General features: G+C 35.4%; 1 protein-coding gene across 2 annotated transcripts in view; it reads right to left on the bottom strand.

Annotated features, from left to right (window-relative positions):
- sin3aa (SIN3 transcription regulator family member Aa) overlaps positions 1-24,629 on the bottom strand; it is a 35,946-nt gene that overhangs the window by 4,781 nt on the left and 6,536 nt on the right. For both annotated transcript variants that reach the window (XM_056451566.1, XM_056451567.1), the window contains exons 3-20: positions 22,023-22,208; positions 20,415-20,521; positions 19,758-20,052; positions 19,271-19,519; positions 18,728-18,880; positions 16,305-16,460; positions 13,726-13,815; positions 13,522-13,640; positions 11,259-11,469; positions 9,510-9,626; positions 8,974-9,212; positions 7,896-8,079; positions 6,658-7,243; positions 4,976-5,145; positions 4,719-4,892; positions 4,549-4,641; positions 798-892; positions 509-704 (exon numbers count right to left, since the gene is read on the bottom strand). In XM_056451566.1, the coding sequence (XP_056307541.1) occupies positions 509-704; positions 798-892; positions 4,549-4,641; positions 4,719-4,892; positions 4,976-5,145; positions 6,658-7,243; positions 7,896-8,079; positions 8,974-9,212; positions 9,510-9,626; positions 11,259-11,469; positions 13,522-13,640; positions 13,726-13,815; positions 16,305-16,460; positions 18,728-18,880; positions 19,271-19,519; positions 19,758-20,052; positions 20,415-20,521; positions 22,023-22,208 (3,420 nt within the window). The remainder of the gene's footprint in view (positions 1-508; positions 705-797; positions 893-4,548; positions 4,642-4,718; positions 4,893-4,975; positions 5,146-6,657; positions 7,244-7,895; positions 8,080-8,973; positions 9,213-9,509; positions 9,627-11,258; positions 11,470-13,521; positions 13,641-13,725; positions 13,816-16,304; positions 16,461-18,727; positions 18,881-19,270; positions 19,520-19,757; positions 20,053-20,414; positions 20,522-22,022; positions 22,209-24,629) is intronic.

The raw sequence follows: 24,629 nt of genomic DNA, 5'->3' as shown, positions 1-24,629 counted from the left end.
ACTTTCCCCAAAGGTTTAAGTAGCGGTCCTGCTGCTGGGTTGTTCCCCTTCTAAAGCCTCCTTAATGTCTCCTCATGTACTGGCATGTCACTTTGTAGCGGCTCTACGCTCTGAACACTACACTGACTGACATAAGCAAACCTTCTTGCCAGAGCTCGCCATGTGCCATCCTGGATGAGCTGCACTACCTGAGCCACTTGTATGGGCTGTAGACTAGAGGGCTACCACTAGAGTGAAAGCACCGCCAGCATTCAAAAGTGACCAAAACATCAGCCTGAAAGCATAGGAACTGATAAGTGGTCTATGGTCACCGCCTACATAACCACTTCTTTATTGAGGGTGGTTTGCTAACTGCCAGTAATTTCCACCTGTTGTCTATTCCTTTGCACGACAGCATGTGAAATTGATCGTCTATCAGTGTTGCTTCCTAAGTGTGCAGGTTGCTTTCATAAGTAGTGACTGCATAGCTACTGTTACTGTTATGGCATAGTTCTCAGTGTGTGTTTACCTGATGGGCTCTGAGCAGCGCTGTGCGTCTGTACATGTAATCCTCGGATTTGAAGACGTACACCATCTTATAGGAGTTGAGTTTGAACATGCACTCCATCTTCATGCTGTCTGTGTTCTCCTTTCTCTCTCCGTCCTTCAGCTCCTTCTCCTGAGCTTCGCAGCCTCGCTGACACTTGCGGATCCGCCGTAGGTTTCTGCACAAGCCGAGAACAAATGGGAAATTACCGCAATGGACTTGAAGTGTGTGTTGCATAAAAAAACAGAGAGATTCGCCTGGCTGGACTCACCTGGGCAGAAACACAGGCTTCTGGGAGAGATGATCCTTTAGGTCTGGGGATGTGAAATCAGCCGACAGATACCGCATCACATAATCGGACCAGCGCTAGATAGGATCGAGAGAACAGGAGAATGGGTTTTCATGGTGGTTTATGGAAACATTTGCTTTTATATAACGAGCACCAAACAAACACTTATTTGGTGTTAAGTATTATTTAATAACTAGCAGGGGTTAAAATAAAAAAATCCTGAGCCTGAACGTCCACAGAAGGAAGACTTACTTCAAATATTGCCGATAATAACAAAGTTCAGAAAGTAACAAGAGCTTAAAGTGCTTAAACTTGTAAACTGAGACTTAGATAGACTCTCTTCAATGATTACGCTTTGCGCCATTTATTTAAAAGTACCATGTCAAATAAAGTGTTTTCCTCTAAACAACAATAACTGCTTAAATAACAAGTGCTCAAAGTGCTAAAGTACTGAACTGCTAAACTGAAGATTAGAAGTGAAATCGAGGCCATTATCACTTATTTTTTCTTTTTTTCTGTAAGCAAAGTCCTGCTAACTCATTCTTTTTAAGACACTTGGACTAGAAGATGGAGCTGGTACAGTGGAGGAGGCTGAGGGTCTGCAGTTTGTCCATTTATGTTTTTTCTTCCGTCAAATAAAAATACCAGGCTACCTCAAATTGATCGCTCCACAGGAAATTTGCATTTAATTAATGCTCCTCTGTTATTATTATTTCACAAACCCTCTGTCAATATTTTCAATAAAAGTCATTAAATTAAAGATTATGTCTTATGATTATTATGTTCATGTGTGCGCGCGCTGCGTGTGATGAAAGAAAATGACAATGAACCTCAAGGCTCATATGTTGACATTTTGCATAACGATTTTCTTGTTTACATATGATATTGCATTAATTTGCATACATGTTTCATAAGATGTAAAATAAAAGCCTCAGTTTGGTGCGGAGTTATCATTATACAAAAATCAAGTAAATCTTTGGATTAGTTTGATTAGTAGATTATGTAGGCCGTTTTAAAAATATTATATAAGAACTATTTATTTATTTATTACATATTTATTGCCACATCAGCAACTTATGGCTATTTTGTGGCCAAATGGATATACATTAAACTATTACATGATAAAAACAAATTCGTATTATATAAAAAAAAATAAATAAATAAATTACTTAGACAAATATATAATATATAAATAGATAAAATTTACTCTTCCTGGTGGTACCTTTTTAAAAATGTCCATCAAAGTGCTCTCCTTATAAAAATGTTGTCTGATGGAATTTAAACTTCTACATTCCAACAAAATATGTTTGATGGTGAGAGCAGTCTGGCAGATATTACATTTGGGTGATTCTTCGTTATTTAATAAATATGAATGTGTCAACCTAGAATGTCCAATTCAACATCTGGTGTAGACCGTCTGATCATGCCTGGTTTCGAAATTATAATTTGCTAAATGTCTTTCATTTATTTTCGGGTTAATTTCATATAATTTGTTGTTGATGCAGTTGTCCCATTCTCTTTGCCATGTTTCATTTATGTACAAATTGATGGTGGGTTTCAAGTCATCAGGAGGAATTAAACATTCGGTCACAATATAAGAACTATTAATAACTGTAATTTTCCAAACAGAAAAAAGCTTGGTTTGTTGGTTGAACACTAAATCATCATTAGCCTGTTTATTAAGGTTATGACGCGACTACATGCAGCACAGAGGCGATCAGCATCAGTGCTGGTTTATGTCAACTCATCCGTGTCAAACCGTCACCAGAAATATCCTTCTTTCATTTTGCTTCTTTGGCAAATTACGTCTGTAGACACGTGTTACTGTCCCGCGAGTTAACAAATATTTGTTGAACATTTAGGGGCCGATCACAAAGAGCACGCCTTTCCGTTCCAAAAACGCGAGGCTCACCACACTGCCTTTATGTGGACAAGAAAAAAAAAAAAAAAAAAGCGCGGTGGTCTTTTGTATGTCACTAGGAAACGACTGAATCAGCTGAGCCGTATTATAATTGTAATTTTTATTAATATTGTGATATTGAAGATCTGTAAAGTAATACAGCTCTGGATAACTTGAAACAGCGACCACAAGTCTCTCCTCCATCATTAAAAGTTTGTCGTAGTCGCCTTGACAACACAAACCCTGCTGTCACCTCAACAGAAACCCCGCCTCATTTGATTGAAGAATGAAAAAACGCGACTGACGTAACGCGCTTTTTCCACTCGAGCACACAGAGCGCAACGGCAAAACGTGAGACGCCCAGGACACGTAAAACACTCACAGCTGTTAGAAAACCATTCAACAGATGCCCCACTCAACGCAATAAGCGTGCTCGCTGTGATCGGCCCCTTATGCAGCCAAACTTTAATAATATACTTTAATCGTTTAACTGATACCATTAATCGTTTACAAACGCACCCTTTTGGGGTGTACTAACACTATGTACAGTTGCTTTGAACCAGGCCAAAGCACGCTTGTCCCCCCTCCCGTCTCCCCCGACGGCCCGCACTCACATTACATTCGGGCCTCGGCACGCTTACGTCATCGATGATCCGCTGTTCAGTAAGCGCTCTCGCTCAGCACAGTGCAGATTTCGTTAGTTATATTGTTTTAGTCGTTTTATACGCGGTGACAAGCAGTCAAACATTTCGCCGAACAGATCCGCGACTTTTGACGCTCATTAACAATCATAAAGTCCTGAGCAGCTACTGTGGTGGTCATGGAGGAGTGGAGAACATGAGACTGATTCCTGTGACGCTCCAGAGACAGACGAGTCTTCACTGAGGCCAGGTTCCAGCCTCCGCCACTGAGACTGCAGCTCTGCACAAGACGTTTGGCCAGCGGAGAAATTAAAATAGTCGTGCCCAACTGAGTCTGGTTTCTCTCAAGGTTTTTTTTTTCTTCACTTTCGCCAATTAGTGAAGTTTTTTTCCCTCTCCGCTGTTGCCACTGGCTTGCATGGTTCGGGATCTATAGAGCTGCGCATCGTTGGATTTGCTCTTCAGTATTTGGACTCTCAGTAGTGATTATTAAACCACACTGAACTGAGCTAAACTGAACTGAACTTAAACACTACAAACTGAACTACACTGTTCCTATTTACTGTGACCCTTTATGTGAAGCTGCTTTGACACAATCTACATTGTATAAGCGCTATACAAATAAAGGTGAATTGAATTGAATTGAATTAAAGTCCTCGTGCTGCAGGAATTAGGAGGTTTGCTGAAGGTGCAGCTGTCGTGCAGTGAGGGGTTTGCTTTAATAATCTACGACAGTTTGTGTTAATTGAACAGTAAAAATGATTAATAAATACATATCAAACAATCCCGTAAAAGTCATGTCTCGTCTTCAGTTTTGGGCTCAGGCGCGCTTTGCACTCACACTACAAGCGTACCACGCCACAGCCCAAGTGAACCGTGCTCTGGCACACCTCTTCAAACTGGGCCAGGGCCGGCCAAGTGAACTGTGCCTGAGCCAAATTCAGAGCACTCACACTTCTCAAACGATCCAGGAAACAGGCCTGGGCACAGTTCGTATAGCATAGTGTGAATAGGCCCTCAGTTAACGGTTAATCGGTTATGTTGAGCATCCCTTATTAAACGGCACGCGCAGGCTCTAAAATAATATTTTTTTTTCCCTCATGGCCGCACGCCAGAGATCCGGAACGGTGCTGGAATACTTTAAGCCCTGAACTAGTGTTGCCATTATCAAGCAGTCCTATAATCCGCTCACCTCGATCTCCATCGGCCCGTCTGAGTTTTCCTCCTCTGTGTCCAGCAGCTCCACCGTGAGCTGGACGTTTCCTCTGCTCTTCAGGAACATCAGCTGGAGGGCCAGAAAGACAGATTAGAGACTGTAATAACAGACAGCAGCTTTATCTCCACTCGGGTGCAGACTCTGACCTTAAAGCAGTTTTCGTCGGACATGAGCTGCTCTGCTTTGCGCTGATATGAGGCTTCGGCCTGAGCTCTGCTGCTTTGGGTGAGCAAAGACCCTCCGGTGGACGAGTGACCACTCTCAACCAGGTACAGCTCCGTCACCTGAACGCAGATCTCCTCGCTCACAATGTGCTGGAGCTACAGGCAGACAGACAGGTTATTGTTTATGCTATAAAAGATAAAGTGAGCGCATAAATGTCTGTGGATCAGTGCAGACGCACCTGTCTGGCTATATTCTGGATGAGTTTGTCCATGGTGAAGGCGATGTAGGCGTGAATGGTGAACATCTCTCTCAGAGAATCCTCATACTGAGACGCCTCCATATTCCCATCCAGCAGGCTACGCACCATCTCCAGAAATGCAGAGTAATAATCCTCCACATCCACATCCACTGAAACAGAGAACGTGAAAATATGAGCTAAAATCACATACAGCTATAGAAGAAAAAAAAAGAGACACTTTGTTTATTAGTGAAGAGCAGGAGTAAAAATGTACAGTTTTATATGCACAGTACTTTTTATATGCATTAGTATAAACTAGTATTAGTACTGCTTTATATGTATTAAATGTACAGTTTTAGAAACGCAGAGTAATAATCCTCCACAGCCACTGAAACTGAGAAAACAGCCATTAGTCAGAAAGAAATTCAATTATTTTTTTCACATTTGTTGCGATTGTAAATTAGGTTTACTCCAGTAAAAGTAATTTCTTAATTGGGCTGAAATGTAAACAATGGTGTCGTGTTGTTTAAAAATAAACATCTGAAAATGCAGCAGATTTTTTGTTGTTATTTTGCAAAAAAGTTTAATTAATAAAGAAACACCATCAGTAGTTTAAAAGAATTAAACAAAAAATGTGTTTTACTCAAATATAAAGGGAAAATACAGAGAATCTCCATATTGTGTCCTGATTTTTTTGCTTTTACAAGTTTTGATACCGTTTAAAGTTTCCATGAAGTGCCTTGACTCGCATTTTTGTTTGATATGTGACAATTTAAACTGAAACAAGAAGATGGGGCAGGACAGAGTAGCTCCTCCCCTTTTTAAAAAAATGGGCCCCATTCAAGAGCCCCATTCTACTATTTTAAAGATTGTCCCAAATGGTTAATTCTAGAATACGGTCTTTCTTTTTAAACATGTTTTTAATATTTATGTTTAATTACTTTCATTTCATATTTAATATTTAATTAAATCAAATGGAACATGAAATTTAACATAAAATTGTTATTTTTTTACTTTTAGAATTTATTTAATATTTAAATTTAATAAAATTAATACTTCATATTTCATTAATTGAATAAAAAAGCACATGAAAATTAACTAGAAATTAAGTTTTTGTACTTTTTAAAATTAATTTAATATTTATATTTAATTAAATTCATATTTAATTAAGGTACATGAAATTTTACATGAAATTAAACTTTTTACTTTTCTAAATTTAATATTTACATTTAATTTAATGCATATTTAATATTTAATTCATTTAATAAAAAGGCACATGAAATTAAACGTATTACTTTTTAAAAATTAATTTAATATTATATTTAATTTATTTAATTAATATTTAATTTAATAAAAAGGTATATGAAATTACACTTTTTACATTTTTTTACTTTTTTAAAATTAATTCAATATTTATATTTAATTAAATTAAATTCATATTCAATCATTAATTTAATAAAAATGCACATTAATGCACATTTTTTAAAAATTAATTTATATTTAATTTAATTAATTTCATATTTAATTTATTTAATTAAAAGCACATGAAATGTAATATTAAATTATACTTTTTAAATTTATTAAACTTTTTAAAAATAAAGTCTATTTAAACCCCGCTTTTTTTCCAAACGCTGTATTGTTCTCTGATTGGTCAAAATCCCGCTATATTTTTCCCTACTCACTGGGCTCCTTCAGACGCAGCTGAACGGCGGTGTTTTCGTTTTTGTCTCGTTTGAGTCCGAGCACCTCCCGCTCCCACTCGCGCTCCCTCAGGTCCTCTTCGATCTGCCGCTCGGCCTGCGCGTAAAGTCTCAGCAATCGCGAACACAAGATCTGATGCAGCCGAAGAAAGATGTACCAGTTGTTATTGACGTAAAACAGATTATACGCGTCCTCACAAGAGCGAAGGCGCTGAGCCGTGGACGCGCTAAATAGCAGTTTGGACTTTGTGGGGCTTGCACTAGCTCCTCCAGCTAGCCCGTTGTGCTTTTTGGATGCCCCTTCATCGAGCTCCATGTCTTCCTCTTCATCCTCTTCCTCCACGTCCGACAAAACTCCTCTCTGGGCGAACAGCATGTCGGGGATGAAGTGGTAGACGATCTGCTTGATTTTGTATTTGTCCTCTTTGTTGATGCTGCTCTGGCGCTTCACGTGGTGAATGATTAGAGCTGCCGCGTCTTCTAAAATCTGATGGTCTTCATAGGTTAGCGTCAGGTGAGGGCTGCTAGCCGTCGTGCTGCTGTTGTCCTCCGAAACCTGTTCTTGCCGCTAAACAAACATACAAACAATTAAACCTATTAGACAACAGTCATGCAATTCAGCAATTGTTTTGAGATTTAATTAATCATATTAGAGATCTGCTAGCAGTTGTGTTGCTATTGCTGTTGCTCTGAAGCCTGTTCTTGCCGCTAAACAAACACACAAACAATTAAACGTATTAGGAATGCAACGCTCGACTGGAACGAAGTCAGAATCAGACCGTTTTTGCACCATATGCACAATCAGCGATTATTTTTGGTGTTTGAAACTCTCCACATTGCTGAAGAACTTGTGCGATTCTGAGTGTGCCATTAGAGGGCCGCTAGCAGCTGTGTTGCCGTTGTCCTCTGACATCCAACATTTGACTGGCCAGAAATCTGAATCAGACCGTTTTTACACCAAATGCACAAACAGTGATTGTTTTTTTAGGTTTAAAACACTCAAAATTGCTGGAAAAATACTATTATAAAATAGTATTATCAAAATATAACAACTTTTATTCTGAAAATGTTCAATTAAAATTTATTTACAATAAAAAAAGAGAAATAAAATCAACATCAAAATTGGAAAATTTGCAAGTAAGAGAAATCTGCAATCTAACATGGCTTCTGTGGGAACACAAAGCTTCTCAGCTTGCTCCAGATAATAAAGAGCGTCTCACCTCATCAAAGATGCTCTCGATCTCATTGAGGAGTGTTTTGGAGCGCAGCACTTTAGTGTCGTTCTGTTTGAAGTTAATGCCTTGATGGTCTAGAGATTTCAGATAGTACTTCTCGTTCTGCTCCCTCCAGATCTTGTTAAAGCCCCTCTGAGCTTCACGCCACTCTTCTTCCTTCAGCTTCAGCCTGAATAGTGAGATGATGGACACGTAATGTTAAAATTGGTATTGCTGAAGTTAAACTACTTCCACTACTACTACTTCCACTACTACTACTACTTCTACTACTACGACTACGAAGAAGAAGAAGATTTTTTTTTTGTGCTCAGGACATATATAACTTAAAAAAGGTGTTATCTATATCAGTGTTTCCCAACCCTGTTCCTGAAGGCACACCAACAGTACACATTTTCAACCTCTCCCTAATCAAACACACCTGAATCACCTTAACAGAACATTAGAAAAGACCCCAAAACCTGACACGAATGGGTCAGATAAGGAAGACATACAAGATATGTACTGTTAGTGTGCCTCCAGGAACAGGGTTGGGAAACACTGATCTATATAATGGAAACAACAAATATTTGTAAAAAATATATTTTAAATGAACTTTTACAAAAAACAAAACAAACAGGGCCTATTTGATTTTTTATTTTATTATTATTTTTAATAAATTAATTAATTAATTAATTGAGTACTCATTTGTAAAATGGAGCAAGTATATAGATTGTTTAGGTATAATGTCTAGTTATAATATCATCATATTTGGTAGTTTATTATATTTTTGTAAAAAAAAAGGTTAAAATAATTTTAAGAAATTAAAAATAAATTAACGAAGTACACAAACAACACTGAAAATACACACTGATCAACAAAAAACATGCAATCCTGTATTATTATTATGCTAAATTATAAGCAAAACAAACTAACAACCAAAAACCTTTTAATTCATTTAAATAATCATTTTAAAAATGAAATAATTTTTTTAAAATAATTAATGAATCAAGAAATCAGAATCTTTCCGAATTTTTTCAGAAAAACAACGAGTGTAAATTTGTCATGAACTGGCATCCTCGCTAACCTCTTGAGAACGATGGGAACAGAAGCCGCCGGGTTTTTCTTCAGTCCGTCTATGATGTCCGGAGCTTTGTCTCCGTATATCCTCTGTATGGCTTTCCTATGGATGATCTCAGAGCAGCCGCCCAGAGTGTTGTCCAGTCTGAATTTGGCCTGCTCCTCGGCTGACATTCGAGAAAGCTTCTTCTGTGTGGCCTCCAGCACGCGGATGGTGGCCAGGTTGGTTTCCAGCACCACGTCCAGCTAGAAGAGCAACAACAAGAGGTTCATCACAAAAGCAAAAACAGCAGCTAGTGTAATGTAATGTAATGCAATGTGTTTTTATATAGCGCATTTATCGTGTATGGTCATACACCCAAAGCACTTCAAAAAAATGAGGGGGGTCTCTCCACAACACCACCAGTGTTCAGCATCCACTTGGAGGATGCGACGGCAGCCACAGGTTAGGGGCGCCAGTGCGCTCACCACACTCCAGCTATAGGGGGAGTGGAGAGACAGTGAAGTGGAGATCGTAAACTATGCAAGTGTGTGTAGACTGACCTCGAAGCGCTCATCCTCACATCTGTACATGTGCTCTTCATACTGAGTCTTCTTGGAGCTCACAAAGGTGGAGTCCTCAGACCATGAGGGGAACGAAACCCAGGTATCATTCAGCACCTGAAAAGAAGAAAATTTGTTTTAAAATTAAATCTTACAATTTTTAAATGATAATATTTCTTCTTATCATTATTATAGTTACTATATTATTATTATAATTTCATAATTATTTAAATCTCAAAGTCTCTTTGATTCCGATTGCGAATTTATTATTAACATTTTTTACAAGCAAGTTTTTATGACAGCACAGTAGTGCTATTGCAAGCAGCAGGAAATACTATACTACATAGAAATGTCCCGTTGGTGTGTTATTTGAGCAGACTTTTGTTTTTGAGGTGAGCATGTGCAGTTTAAACATAGATAGGTACATGTGAACATGAGCTGAAAATTCACAAAGTAGCATTTCTTTATGACTATGACGTGCCCTATGTTCAATATGAAATGAATAAAGATCAATAAATATTAAATGTGTTAAAGTATATGAAGAATACCCTGTGTTTTTCTGTGTTTACTTCATACTGTAAAATGTTTACAATGCAGACTGTGTGCAAGTTCAAAACAAAGACTGGCTGACTTATTAAAAACAAAAAAGAAGCACAAGAAACCCCTCAAAACAAACTAATTAAAACTAAAACTAAACTAAACTGAAAAAAAAACTAAATAAAACTGACAAACACAAAACTAAAATAAATAAAAATAATAAATAAATAAATAAATGGTAAACAACACAACAACACAACAAAAAAACTAAAAACTGAAAACAAAGCACAACAAAACAAAATAAAAAAATAAAATACAAACAAAAACAACAAAACAGAAACAAAACTAAACAATTAAATAAATGCAAAACACAACAAAAAAAACAAGTAACCACAAACAAAAAAGTTAACTAAACAAAACTGAAAAAACAAAAACACAAAACAAAACTGAAAAAACACAATTAAACTAAACGAAACAAATGCACATGCAAAACAACGCAAAAAACCCCACAAAACAAAAAAACTAACAAACCAAAAACTAAACTAAACTGAAAAAAAACACAACAAAACAAAAAACTAAACTAAAATGAAAAAACAAACAAAAAACAAAACTAAGTGAAAACAAATGCACATGCAAACATGCAAAACAAAGAAAACACAAAAACCAACAAAACAAAAACTAAACAAAAAAACAAACAAACAAACAAAACTAGAAAGAATTTATAAAAAAAAAACAAACACACAACAAAAAACAACAAAACAAAAATGTAAACTAAAAAATAAATAAAAATTAATTTATATTAAAAAAAACACACACAACAAAACAAAAAAACTAAACAAAACTGCAACAAAACTAAATTACGTAAAAGCAAAACACAACGCAAACTAAAAACTAAACAAAACTGAAAAAAAAAACACAATTAAACTAAACGAAAAAGATCAAAGGCACATGCAAACAACGCAAACCTACAAAACAAAAAAAAGAAAACAAAGAAAAAAAGTTAACTCAACAAAGCTGAAAAAAAAAAAAAAAAAAAAAAAAAAAAAAAAACTGCAAAAAATAAATGTAAAACACAATACCAAAACACACACAAAAAAATAAAATACAACTAAACTGCTCTGATTTCTGGCCGGCTGATCATTAATAAATAAATATATTTAATGCAAGTTTGATGGTTGTGTGTAAAGCAGCAGCTGTTAAATCTTCTGGTACCTCTTTACAGAGCGCAGTTCTGCCTGTGCATTTGGGCAGCTGGTAGCTCTTGGGTAATGCTCGGTAACTCGAGCCCAGACGCTTACAGGAAGCGTAGTCGATTTCCATGGCAATTCCTTCAGTGGCTCTTTCCTTCGGGTACGTCTCCAGGTGTGACATCTCCTTATATCCAAGGAAGTTCTTAAACCAGGTGAACAGCTCGGGAAATTTGCTGAAGAAAAAAATTAATGTGAAGAATGTAAAAACATAAACGCACAACTGCAAAATAAGATACTGGAGCAGCTTTTACATCAACCAATCAATCAATAAAATAAATACAGAAAATAAATAAACTATTTTCCAAAAAAAACAAACACAACATCAAGTAGTTTATACTATTAAGTCAAAATCTCACTACTGAAAAGAATGGGTTTTGTATTTTATTGATTTTATTAAATTGAAATCAATTTAATTAAATTTAACTAAACATGAGCTTTATTCAAAAATGTACAAACACAAATCTACAACTGCTAATTTAATCTTTATATAACGGTTTTATGTAGTGTATTATTTATTCTAATAAAACTTAATTAAAATCACTGTTAAATACATAACTAAATATATATATATATATATATATATATATATATATATATATATATATATATATATATATATATATATATATATTTAAATTATTTAATATAAATAAATATACATTATTAAAAAAGTTTTTAAAAATGTAAAATAATAATAATAATAAAAAAAACAACAACAAAAAAACAGATAAAATAAATAATTAATTGAATATAAATATATGCAAATAATAATAATACTAACAATAATACATTATCAAATGTAAATATACAAATTTGTGCCAGTGTTGAATGAATAAATGTATTATATATCAGTTTTGTTTGTCAAGTAGTGCATTAAAAATGTTTAAAGTTAATAAAAAAAACCCAGATAAAATAAATTAAAATTTTAATTACATACAAAACTAAAAAATATAATATCAAATGTAAATATACAAATCTGTGCCAGTTTTGAATAAATACATGTATTATTTAACTGTTTTGTGTGTTGTGTAATGCACTATTTATTATCAAATAAAATAAAGTCAATAGAAAAATATAATAAAAATAATCACAGATAAAATAAATAATTTAAATTAAATATAAATGTAAATACTACTACTACTACTACTAATAATAATAATATCAAATGTAAATATACAAATGTGTGCCAGTTTTAAATAAATAAATGTATTATTTAACTGTTTTGTGTGTTGTGTAGTGCATTATTTATTATCAAATTTAAAATGTTTAGTCAATAAAAAAACAGATAAAACAAATTAAAAATTAAATTACATATAAATAAATGTAAATAATAATAACATCAAATATAAATATACAAATTTGTGCCAGTTTTGAATAAATAAATGTATTATTTAACAGTTTTGTGTGTTGTGTAGTGCATTATTTATTATCAAATTTAATAAAAATGTTTAAAATCAATAACAAAACAGATAAAATAAATAAAATTCAATTAAATTACATATAAATAAATGTAAATAATAATAACATCAAATATAAATATACAAATTTGTGCCAGTTTTGAATAAATAAATGTATTATTTAACAGTTTTGTGTGTTGTGTAGTGCATTATTTATTATCAAATTTAATAAAAATGTTTAAAATCAATAACAAAACAGATAAAATAAATAAAATTCAATTAAATTACATATAAATAAATGTAAATAATAATAACATCAAATGTAAATATACAAAATTGTGCCAGTTTTAAATAAATAAATGTATTATTTAACTGTTTTGTGTGTTGTGTAGTGCATTATTTATTATCAAATTTAAAATGTTTAAAGTCAATAAAAAACAGATAACATTTTGTTAAAATTAAATTACATATAAATAAATAATAATAACATCAAATATAAATATACAAATTTGTGCCAGTTTTGAATAAATACATGTATTATTTAACTGTTTTGTGTGTTGTGTAGTGCATTATTTATTATCAAATTTAATAAAAATGTTTAAAATCAATAATAAAACAGATCAAATAAATTAAAAATAAAATTACATATAAATAAATGTAAATAATAATAACATCAAATGTAAATATACAAATTTGTGCCAGTTTTGAATATGTAAAGGTATTATTTAATTAGAAATAAAAACAAACATTACTGCTGGACAAATGCTGGCTTAATTTCATAAACTAGAAATCAATTAAATGAACAAACAAACTTTAAACTAGCCTTACCCAAGGAAAGGAACCACAAGTTGCACCAGCTCAGCACGAGAAATGATCTCCTCGTTAAAGATGACCAGGCACCGGAGGAAGTTGTCATAGGCCTCAGCGCTCCGTAAAACTTTCCGCACCTACAAACACAAGAATAATAACACTTACCAATGCAAAGCTAAACTTTTCAGACAAAACATCAACAAGCAAACCAAAGCAACTCACTTTTTCGAAGAAAAGAGACTCGGTTCCTCCACCGTGTTTGCCAGCCTCCGCTCCGGATGAATCTTTTATGTTCATTAACTTGAGCTTTTTCTGTAAAAAGAAAACTATTTGAGTATCATACAATAAAAAAAAGAACATTTTATTTTCAAAAATAACAATAGCACCCAATATTAATAAACACTTTATCAGTAAGCAAAACTGGCTCAACCCTTGTGTGCTGTTGAGGATGTTTTCATCCACTCTGAGGTGATTTTGAGTCTTAATTTGGCCACAACTTTCTCTGAGTTTCAGCAAATGGGATGATTTTTAGCACCCAATCTTATTTTAACACATATTTTGGGAAAATGCATTGAAAATTTTCTACCCTTGCATTATGTTGGTGGCTTATTTTGCCCCATTGACTTCCATTGTGATGGCATGTTTTGATTGCAAAGCCATGACAGCAAATAATCATGCATTCTTGATTGCTGCTGGTTTTACCTGTTAGTAAGAGGTACAATTTGTAATTTTTACTCATTATCAGTTGCAGTGGGCTGCATGGTGGCGCAGTGGGTCGCATGATCGCCTCACAGCAAGAGGGACGCTGGTTCAAGCCTCGGCTGGGTCAGTTGGCGTTTCTGTGTGGAGTTTGCATGTTCTCCTGTGTTCGCGTGAGTTTCCTCCGGGTGCTCCGGTTTCCCCCACAGTCCAAAGACATGCGGTACAGATGAATTGGGTAAGCCAAAATTGTCCATAGTGTGTGAATAAGTGTGTATGGGTGTTTCCCAGTGATGGGTTGCAGCTGGAAGGGCATCCGCTGCACAAAACATATGCTGGATAAGTTTATTTGGCTGTGGCGACCCCGGATTAATAAAGGGACTAAGCCAAAAAGAAAATGAATGTATAAATGAATCAGTTGCAGTGCAAAAAAAAGCTTAGTTTTAGTGTGTGTGTGTGTGTGTGTGTGTCTGTGAGAGAAAAACCTGTGTACACTTTGTGCGCACTTATCGGCAGCCAGCTCTCTGCAACTCTCACATGGTGGCCCACTGAGGTTAAGCAGGGCTGCGCCCGGTCAGTACCTGGATGGGAGAGCACATGGGAAAGCTAGGTTGCTGCTGGAAGTGGTGTTAATGAGACCAGCAGGGGGCGCTCAATCTGCAGTCTGTTTGTGTCCTAATGCCCCAGTATATTGATATACTCTATATCTCAGTGAGCACCGTCTTTCGGATGAGACGTTAAACCCTCTCTGTGGTCATTGAAAAAAATAATGCCAGGATGTCCTTTCGAAAAAGAGTAGGGTTTTAACCCCGGCATACTGGCCAAATTTGCCCACTGGCATTTATCCATCATGGCCTCCTAACCATCTCCACATCATTATTGGCTTCATCACTGTGTCTTCTTTCCACCAATCAGCTGGTGTGTGGTCTGGTGCAATTAGGCTGCCGTTGCATCATCCAGGTGGATGCGGCACACTGTTGGTGGATGAGGAGACCCCCCCCCCATTGTGTAAAGCGCTTTGAGTGTCTAGAAAAGCGCTATTTAAATATAAGGAATTATTATTATTATTTTTAATATTATTATTACTATCTTGATACATCTGAGCAAATTGTAATAAGCAGCTCAGCTCTCAGAACATATTAAACACAGAAATGCCGAGTTCAGACTGCAGGATTTTAGCACTGATTTTGATTCGTCAACAGTTTGAGAAATCGCCGACAAATGCCTGAAATCGCAGACAAACAGGTGCTCGTTCACGCGAGTAACAATCACACAGTGTGACCTATCAAAGACGCCATCTGATAGAATCGCAGATGATTCGTTGACACTCATCAAATATTTGGCGTGCTAAATATCTGGAGCGGTCTGCGATTCAAATCATACCGTGTGAAATCAGCATCCACTAGTATGGGTACCTGCAGCTCAGTGGGACGTTGGGGGAGAAGTTAAGAGGAACTTTTCAGTCTATTTGCACCCAATAAATGGAGGAAAAACTAGTGGAAATGTGGCAGAAGCACTCGTGTCTGTTTGACGTGTCATCTGAGCATTATATACCGCTAAAAAAAAGAAATCGCTAATTCCCTTCAAAACCCAGGTGGGCAAAACGAGTCCATTTTCTGCCCCACTAATGGCTTCATTCTCATTATGTAGTTAATAACAGAAGATATGAGGCCTCACGTTGTTTCCATGTCATTTCTCGTGTGTTTGGTTGTGAGTGATGTAGTTTGCGCACCGAGACAAAGTTGTGAGGAATTATCCTAATGTAAAGTCATGCAGTTTGAAACCTCCTGTCCTGATCCATCTTGCAATGTAAACACAGCAGCAACTGAATGATGGTCCAGATCAAACATCTGTAACGCCACTACCTTGAAAATTCTGCAGTCTGAACTAGGCATTAGTGTATTTATGCAAACACACTGTAATCAGCAGTTTTACTCCATACAGAAGCTTCATTATAATGGAAGTCAATGGGGCAAAAACAGCCACAAACAAAATGAAAGGGTAGTCAATTTGAAAAGTACACAAGCGTTAAGGGATAGTATGAAATCAGTTCAACATATTGAAATATATTAAATATTTTGCTATTAATCTTTTAGTGCTACCTTAACAGGTGGTGTGATGGCTGTTGTTGAGTGTTTGCGTATCTGACAGCCGTTCTGATTGGGCCTCTGTTTGTTATTGAGCTGCGGTTTCTTTACCGTTCCTCCATGATCATTACGCACAGATTCGGCTTTCTCCGCTGTCGTCTTACCCAGCAGCTAAAGACAAATCAGAGAAGGGTTATTATTGAAATAAATACAATTATTATTGATGTAAACTAGAAGCATTTAAAATTAAACAAAATAAAATACAACACAATAGCCCTGCTAGCCGCTAAGGAAACATTTCAGATTTCCATTGGCCGTGTTTTACAGAATTTAATTTGCTTTTTATTTTATTAATTTAAAAAATATATTTTATTTTAACAAGCTACAACTTTAAGTATATTTCTGAAAGATCCATCCTCATTTACTGCCTACACTTTGTCTGTAAAATGTATGAGTGACAAAAATAAATAAATAATCATCATCATCATAATAATAATAATAATAATAATAATTACACCAATAATAATAATAATAATAACAACAACAAAAACAACAACAATAAATAAAATGTATTTTTGTTTGTTTAAAACACATTTTTAGATAACTAATAATAAATATGGGTGTCTACTGTTTATGCTATGGTTTAAGGCTGACACCTTGTGGACAAACTAAATAGTGGACGTGTGAGTTAAGTTTATATTGTAAGCAATACGTTTTGACGACAATGTAAAATCTAAACTGTACTTTGAGGTTAACAATCTTAAGCAACTTCATATTCCAGTGCAAGGTCTTTGTATATTTTCTTCTCTACAATGCAATTTTACCCCAGTAACACTTAGTCAGAGGTGTAAAAATACATAAACATCTCAGTGTTTCAATAAAAATTCAACAGTTTGACTGACCAAAATAAATGGTGACCATGCATCAATTAAAGTTCCATTAAAACCGGAGTAAAGGAGCCGTTTACAAGGTAAATACAACAATAATTCTCATATTATATTATATTATATTATATCCTAGTGATGGGTTTCAGCTGGAAGGGTATCCGCTGCGCAAAATATAAGTTGGCGGTTGGATAAGTTGGCGGTTCATTCTGCTGTGGCGACCCCAGATTAATAAAGGGACTAAGCCGAAAAGAAAATGAATGAATGAATAAATAATCATAGTATAAATAATCATATTATTCTCATATTAAACATATCATAATCCTAATATACCTATAATTCTCATAAAGGATTTTTTAAATAATGACTGATAAAGCTTTAAAAACAGACCTGTTGAGACTAATAATCAAATAAATATGCTTTTTTTAAACAACCATGATGTTGTACAGATAATTTAACCATTAAAATGTGCATTGAGAAAAGTATTGCAAGAAAGTTTTGACATGACATGTTTTATTTACAACCAGATGCAAATGGACTAATCTGATTCAATGATCTATGCTAAGCTAAGTTAAAAATGCTTACATCAGACCCGGAGACTGACTGAATGGACTCAAAAATAGTAAAACTTTAAGGGAGTTGTAAAATTATGGAGGAAACCTGCAAAAACAATAAATGAATAAATAGGCAAATAAATAAATAATTAAATAAATATATAAGTAAACAAATCCATAAATTCCTGCATAAAAAAACACACAAACAAATTAATTAATAACAATAAATAAAACAATAAATAAATACCAGTAAATAAACAAAACAAATAAATAACAGCAATAAATAAATAAATAAAAACAATAAATAAATAAACAATAAACAAAACAATAAATCAATAAACAAACAAAACAATAAATTAACAGCAATAAATAAATAAAAACAATAAATAAATAAACAAACAATAAACAAAACAATAAATCAATAAACAAATAAATACCAATAAACAAAACAATAAATAAATTAACAGCCATAAATAAATAAATAAAACAAGAAATAAATGTATATAAAAATCCACAATTTCCTGCATAAATAAATGATTAATAGAGTAGGAATATAAATAATCAAATAAATCACCCAAATGTTGCGGGGATAAAAAAATGCTAAACTGAAAAATGATTCCCCCCTTATTTTTCAACCTAGTTCAGTATTTACTTTTCCTCGGCTCAACATCTTAATGAGAGGGTGTTTAATCATCAGAAGGACCATCTTCTTTATGCCGTCATTGGTCGATCGTTAGAAAAGTTTAGCATTTTCTTATTCTCCCAACATTCACGCAATTTATTTACTTTGCAATCTGCCTGCACGATTCACTATTTGTAAATTTATTTATGCAGGAATTTGAAGATTTATTTATTGTTTTTGCAGTTTTCATCCTCCATATAAAATAGTATTTATATATACATATGCATATTTCTTTGGCATTTTTAATTATACTGTGCAGAGAAAGTGGACGGACCGTAACAGACTCGTGCATCAATAAGTGGGCGGAGCCAAACTCACCACAGTGCTGTTGGCATCGGGAAGGAACTGTCCGAACTCGGAGAGCAGATCTTCCTGGTTTTTGAAGAGTTGAGCTACTTCAGCATAAACCTCCTGCTCAGTCAGAACCGGGGTGTAGCTCCCGCCAGCTTCTTTAGCGTTACGCTGCTCCTTCTGATCAATGAAACAAGAAATTTGTAAATGCAAGGTTTCCACTCCAAGCTAAATACCAAATTCCCTGACTTTTCCATGATTTCCCCTGACTAAAAAGCTGAATTTCCTCAATCTTTCACGCACGTATGGCATGACTGTTGTAACTTAAATGTGTCAATATTTTCAGTCCCATTCACTTCCATTCATTTATAGCAAAACAAAACAAAACAACTTATGCTGCTTGTGTTGTGTGTGTATGTAATGTTTTTATTAAATGTAATGTTGTGGATATCAACGGCTACCAGTTTCCAACATTCTTCAAAATATCTTCTTTTGTGTAACGGAATAAAAACTCCTGAGTAAATCAGATTTTTTGGGGGGTGAACTGTCCCTCTGAGACTGTTCCCTGACCTGGTACTTGTGCAGGATCTCCAGGAAGGACTTGTAGATGTTAGGTTGGCCCTGGAACCGGTTCTTGATCTTGTTGACGTAGTTAATGGCATGGTTGAACTCCACAGGCTGGTTGTTCTGCAACGGCGGGGCAGTGGGCATGCTGCTGACGGGGATGTTGGGCTGCAGCGGTGGCGAACGCGGAGATGCGTATGGAGGGATGGACGGATTGGGCTGACTGCTCGGAGTTAAAACTGGAGACTGCAGGGGCTGTGAAGAGAAAGAGAAACATCAGTAACCCTGATCAAGACTGAACATTAAAAGGGACAGTGGGATATATGCACGGCTAGTGTTTTTCAGCCAATGATAAACTTCTGGTGAAAGGTTTATGTGACTACTTTTAATCAGACTAAAATCTGACTCTTGGAACTTAAAAATCAACATCAAGTGAACCAAAATCTATTCAAATTAAGAAAGTCAATATTTTCAGCCCAGCCCAATTGACTACCTTGGTTTTGGGTGCAGGTTGAGCAGGAGGTGTGGTTGCCAGATTGGGAGGGTTTGTGGAGATCTGGTTCTGCTGCTGTGAGGGCGGTGGAGGTGGCACTATGGGGATGTTCTGCACGGAGATGCCGTGAGGCGTGATGTGGTGGATCTGACCAGGTGTAGTCACGTTAACCAGGTCATTGGTCTGAACTTCAATCTTGTATCCCGGTGGAAGAAACGTGTTGAACCCCATAATGAGATCAGGGTGACCCTTAAAGAGCTGCGACACCCTGCTGATTACGCCTGGGGTGTCAATACTGCAGAATACAGAAGAGAAAGTATTCGCAATTATTAAATATAACTACACATTTTTGAATCAGGATTTCAGAATGATTATTTCACACTAAAATCAGCTTTTCGTCATGGGAAAAAAAAAAAACTTACAATATTTTATTAGGCATCACAAGCTAAATAATTAAAACTTTAACCATCTTAATCATAATTTCCACAGGATAAACTCAAAATGTTGATTCTCATAAAGCTAAATACTGAAAAATAAATATCCAAATACATACATATATACACGTTTTACTTTAACTCATGGTAAAGCTTTAAGACTTTCGAAACACAAATAAATACAAACATACATTTTTGTTCTCCTCCATCTGAAAAGTCTCACCTCTGAGATTTAAACTCTTTCATAATATCCAGGAAGTCATTGTAGACCTGTGGCTGATTGCCAAACTGGAGCTTCACCTGGTCCAGGTAAGACAGAGCATCCTCCACCTGCAAAAATAACACCATTTATCTCTCTTTAGATGCAAGATCTCTCCTACCAGGGAATTCTGGTCAAAGACAGACACCAAGAAACCAAAATGGAGGGAGAAAAAAAAGCTCCTTTACACCAAGACAAACCAAATAAAACTAAAAATATCAATGGGGTATAAAAAAAAAGTACAATATTCCATCAAAATAGATCTTAGATATATTTAAAGCAAGAATTGCAGAGATGCAGAGCACAACTGGAAAAGGCAGATTTAATTATCTCTGTGAAAACACGGCATCTTTAATCTTCAGGTAAGAAGTTTGGGTGTCGACCAAGTATTATAAATACTAATACAGAATGTCAACAAACTTAATATGATATATAGTGTGGGAATTTGCCCAGCAAAGACTTTTAAATTTCACATATACAGCACTGTGCAAAAGTCTTAGGCCACTTGTTTCACCAAAAAAAAAGGTTTAAAGTCGATTATTTCCATTTTTCTGTAGCATGCCAGTTTGAAATATCAATTCACATTTCCAAACATTATTGTCATTAATTGTAATTATACAGTGAGATTATTGATTACAAAGAGTCTGCGATCTGATAATAGCGAATGTACAGATTGCAATGTTGTTGCTGAAACAATACATTGCAGTGTTTCCTCTAGGATTTGTTCCAGCTGTGGCGGCAGACTCTGTTGAGCCAGATCTACAAACTAACTGTGGCGTTATTTCATTGACTAATGTTGTGAGCGCAGTATTACAAGTCGAGATCGCATTCATGTAATACGAGCATGTGAATCTCTGTGCTCGAGTGTCGATTTCCTCTGTTCCTGCACAAAACTTCGTGCGCGCCCTCAAATATACGCTGCTCAAGTGCAGATCTTCTTGTGCGCTCTCAATTAAACGCTGCTGAAGTGCGATTTAGTCTGTTTATGTAACGAGTTAGTCTACGATATTTATTAATTTGCTAGGAATATTTATGAATGTCTCCAATAGACCTACAGAGCGGCATTGCTGCGTCCTGAGGTAAAGTGAAACGGTTATAAACTCCAGCAAGATAAAGTCATTGTATGCAGAACAATAGACCTTTATCTATAAATAAAGTATAATTATCGAAACTGTGTTCATCTTAACTGAAAGCTACATCGTGTTTGCTAGCCTCACGCATCACACACCTGTCAGTCAGTCAGTCAGGATGTCACCTTATAGGATTAAACAAATAATGCACAGCACTACTACTGTTACAGAAAAGTCTGCGATGTTATTATTCACTTACCTTTTGATACGTTTTGGTGCGATTATAACCTGCTATTTAAAAAACCGACTGAATGTTTTGAATAAGAAGCTGTAATGTAGCCGTGGCGGGATGAATTTTGGTGTGGCGCCCCGCCATGGAAGAATTAATGTAGCAGAAACCATGCATTGTCAAAAACATATTTTTCATTAATCATTTTCAAGCAACACAAGAAAAACTTAATTTGATGCCCACACATGAACCAGGACACAAAAGCCGGCCCACCTTGAGTCTCTGGAACTGCTGCTGGCCCTGTGTGGATGCAGACGGGGTGGGTGGATGAGCATGACCCTGTACGGGTGCAGGAGTGTGGGCTTGAGCCGCCGCCGGGCCATGATGATGCGGCCCGCTGTGCACCGCCGGACTGGGAGTGTGACTGTGACCACTGGAGCTCTGGGCCACTGTGGACACCTAAAACAGCATCAGAGGAAAGATCTCATTAATAATGTAGGAATATGTTTCATAATCATAACAAACCCTCCTTCTTAGGCAAGAATAAGCATTAGATTCTTACTGGAGGAGAAATGTGAAGCACGGCATTTAAATTATGAGATCTTGCTGTGAGATATGAAAGCTAAGCTCAGTTCTATTTCAAAATAATAATAACACAGATATTAAGCATTTAAATGTGTCTGATGTGTGCTATATTATCGCACTACTATAAACAAATATACTGATGCTACAATATTAGTTTTGTATTTTACATTAAGTGTTACGTTTCATGTATGTTTTGTTGTTTGTTCACTGTTTTGCGTTCTCTTCTCTCTCTCTTTCGCTGTGAATCTTGTCCTGTTTTAGGTTTGCAACCATTGGTCAAGGGGGCTGTCAATCACCATCGCGACTCAACGGGTGCACCAATCAGGAGCTGGTCCACACAGTATAAAAGCCGTACGCTTGCGCTGTTCTCCAGGAGTGCTTGGCTCACTGCCAGACTCCTCACTTGTGTCGGCCGGCCAGTTCATTTGTGTTTTGCTTAGTTTGGTTGCTGTGTTGTCTAGTTTTCTTTCGATTTAAGTGATCGATTTATTAGATAAGCTTGTGCAGCTCAATTTAGTATCTATTGAGAAGTTGAACGATCTTTATGAGAATTGGATTAATGGCTCTTGTTTTGCTAATGGCTAACAGTGTGTACTTTACGAGAACTCTAGTAATTTGAGCTGCTTAGTATCTCTATTTGTTAGCTCGTTTATGGAGGCGTTGTCACATGTGTAATTATGTTTTGAATTAGTTAGTAAGTTTATTTAAGCGACGTGCTGAAGATTACGATTTTGTTTCTGCATTTTTCTTTGGTTAGTTAGTTTAGTGGGTTGGGGTTTAGTTAGATTGTTTTGTTATAATTATTTCTTTGTTTTAGCAACACTCCTGTTTTTCCTTTAATTCGATTATTTAAAATTACATTTACATCTAATTTCCTATATTCACTGTTTGAAATTCTCGGTTTAATAAATACTTGCTTTTTGTTTCACTTAACAAGCAGTTGTGTCTTCTCATTTTTCCTCCAGCATCATTAGACTCACTGATTGTTACGTTTCATCCATTTAATATCTTGAAAAACTTAAACACGTAACATAGGGATGAGTTAAACTTTAATTGACCAAATATAATAGTATTTCTGCATGCTTTAGTGTTATGTTACGGTTGCTATTACAAATCTTCCATTCTAATTCTATTCTAAATAATTTGAATGTTTTAGTAATTTCGTATGTTTTTGGTCTTTTTTATTAGTTTTTGTAACAATATTCCTAGATAGTTTTGAGTTTAAAGTTAAACTAAATAAAAATGAGAAATGTTTTCTTGGCAACATCCTGAAATAAAAGGTTTTAATAAATTTTTTAAAGACTTTTTTTGTTCAAGTAACATTTGAGTTGAACATCCCTGTCGTGTCCGGGTCAAATCTGACCGATTTACAACTTAAGACACACAAACATACAAAAGTGATGATCACCCCTTTTGTTAAATTTTGAGTGTTTTAATCAACCATGTTACACTTGTGGTGCAAAAAGTGGGTTAAAAGTGACCACCATAGGAAATGAATAGATATCCAGATTATATTCAACCATCAAACAGAAAACATCCTCATACACACCACTCAAACTCTACACTCACTCACACACACACATTTCAAACTGAACGATGTCTTTTGTGGGTACACATCTCTTTCCCGTGCTTGTGTGCCGATCCTCCCACGTGATTACCTCCATGACATTACATGTTTATTTTGTAACACATTTTCAATGGCTATTTGTATTTCCACTGCAGTTATTTTATGTCTAATTCTATAAATCTGTTAAACACTAGTTCGAGACATTGTTCACAGCTAAAGAATGTTGAATAAATATTTGGTGGTGAAAAATGCTTATGGAGCAATTTAAGAGCAGTTAAAGCAGACTAATCAATTTTGACCAGGATCACTAAAGCAAGGGGTGGGAGGTGAACACGAACGGAGGGTTAATTGTTTTCATATTAAATTAACTGATTTGGTTTATAATAACAGATCAGGGTTAACTACAGTAAACAAACACTAATGTAAATTTTTTATTAAGCTAGTTGCCTATGCAACAGTTCCCTACTTCAAAGACAGTGTAGGAGAGGCTTTTTTTTTCACCTCCCTTTTGCCTAATGCATCTCATTTCCTCTTTTTAAAGCTACATCTTGTCTGACCTGTCTTCCCCTGAGATGTGTGATGTTTGTGTATGGTCAGAGGGGTCCAATTTCAATGCATGTAAAAGTGTGTGTGACAAATAAAGGCTTTCATCATCATCATCATCATCATCATCATCATCATCATCATCATCATCATCATCATCATCATCAAGTTTAACTGTCCTAAAG

The sequence above is a fragment of the Danio aesculapii genome, chromosome 25 (genome assembly GCF_903798145.1).
Source record: "Danio aesculapii chromosome 25, fDanAes4.1, whole genome shotgun sequence".
Lineage (NCBI taxonomy): Eukaryota > Metazoa > Chordata > Actinopteri > Cypriniformes > Danionidae > Danio > Danio aesculapii.
This window is presented reverse-complemented; position numbering and strand designations above follow the sequence as displayed.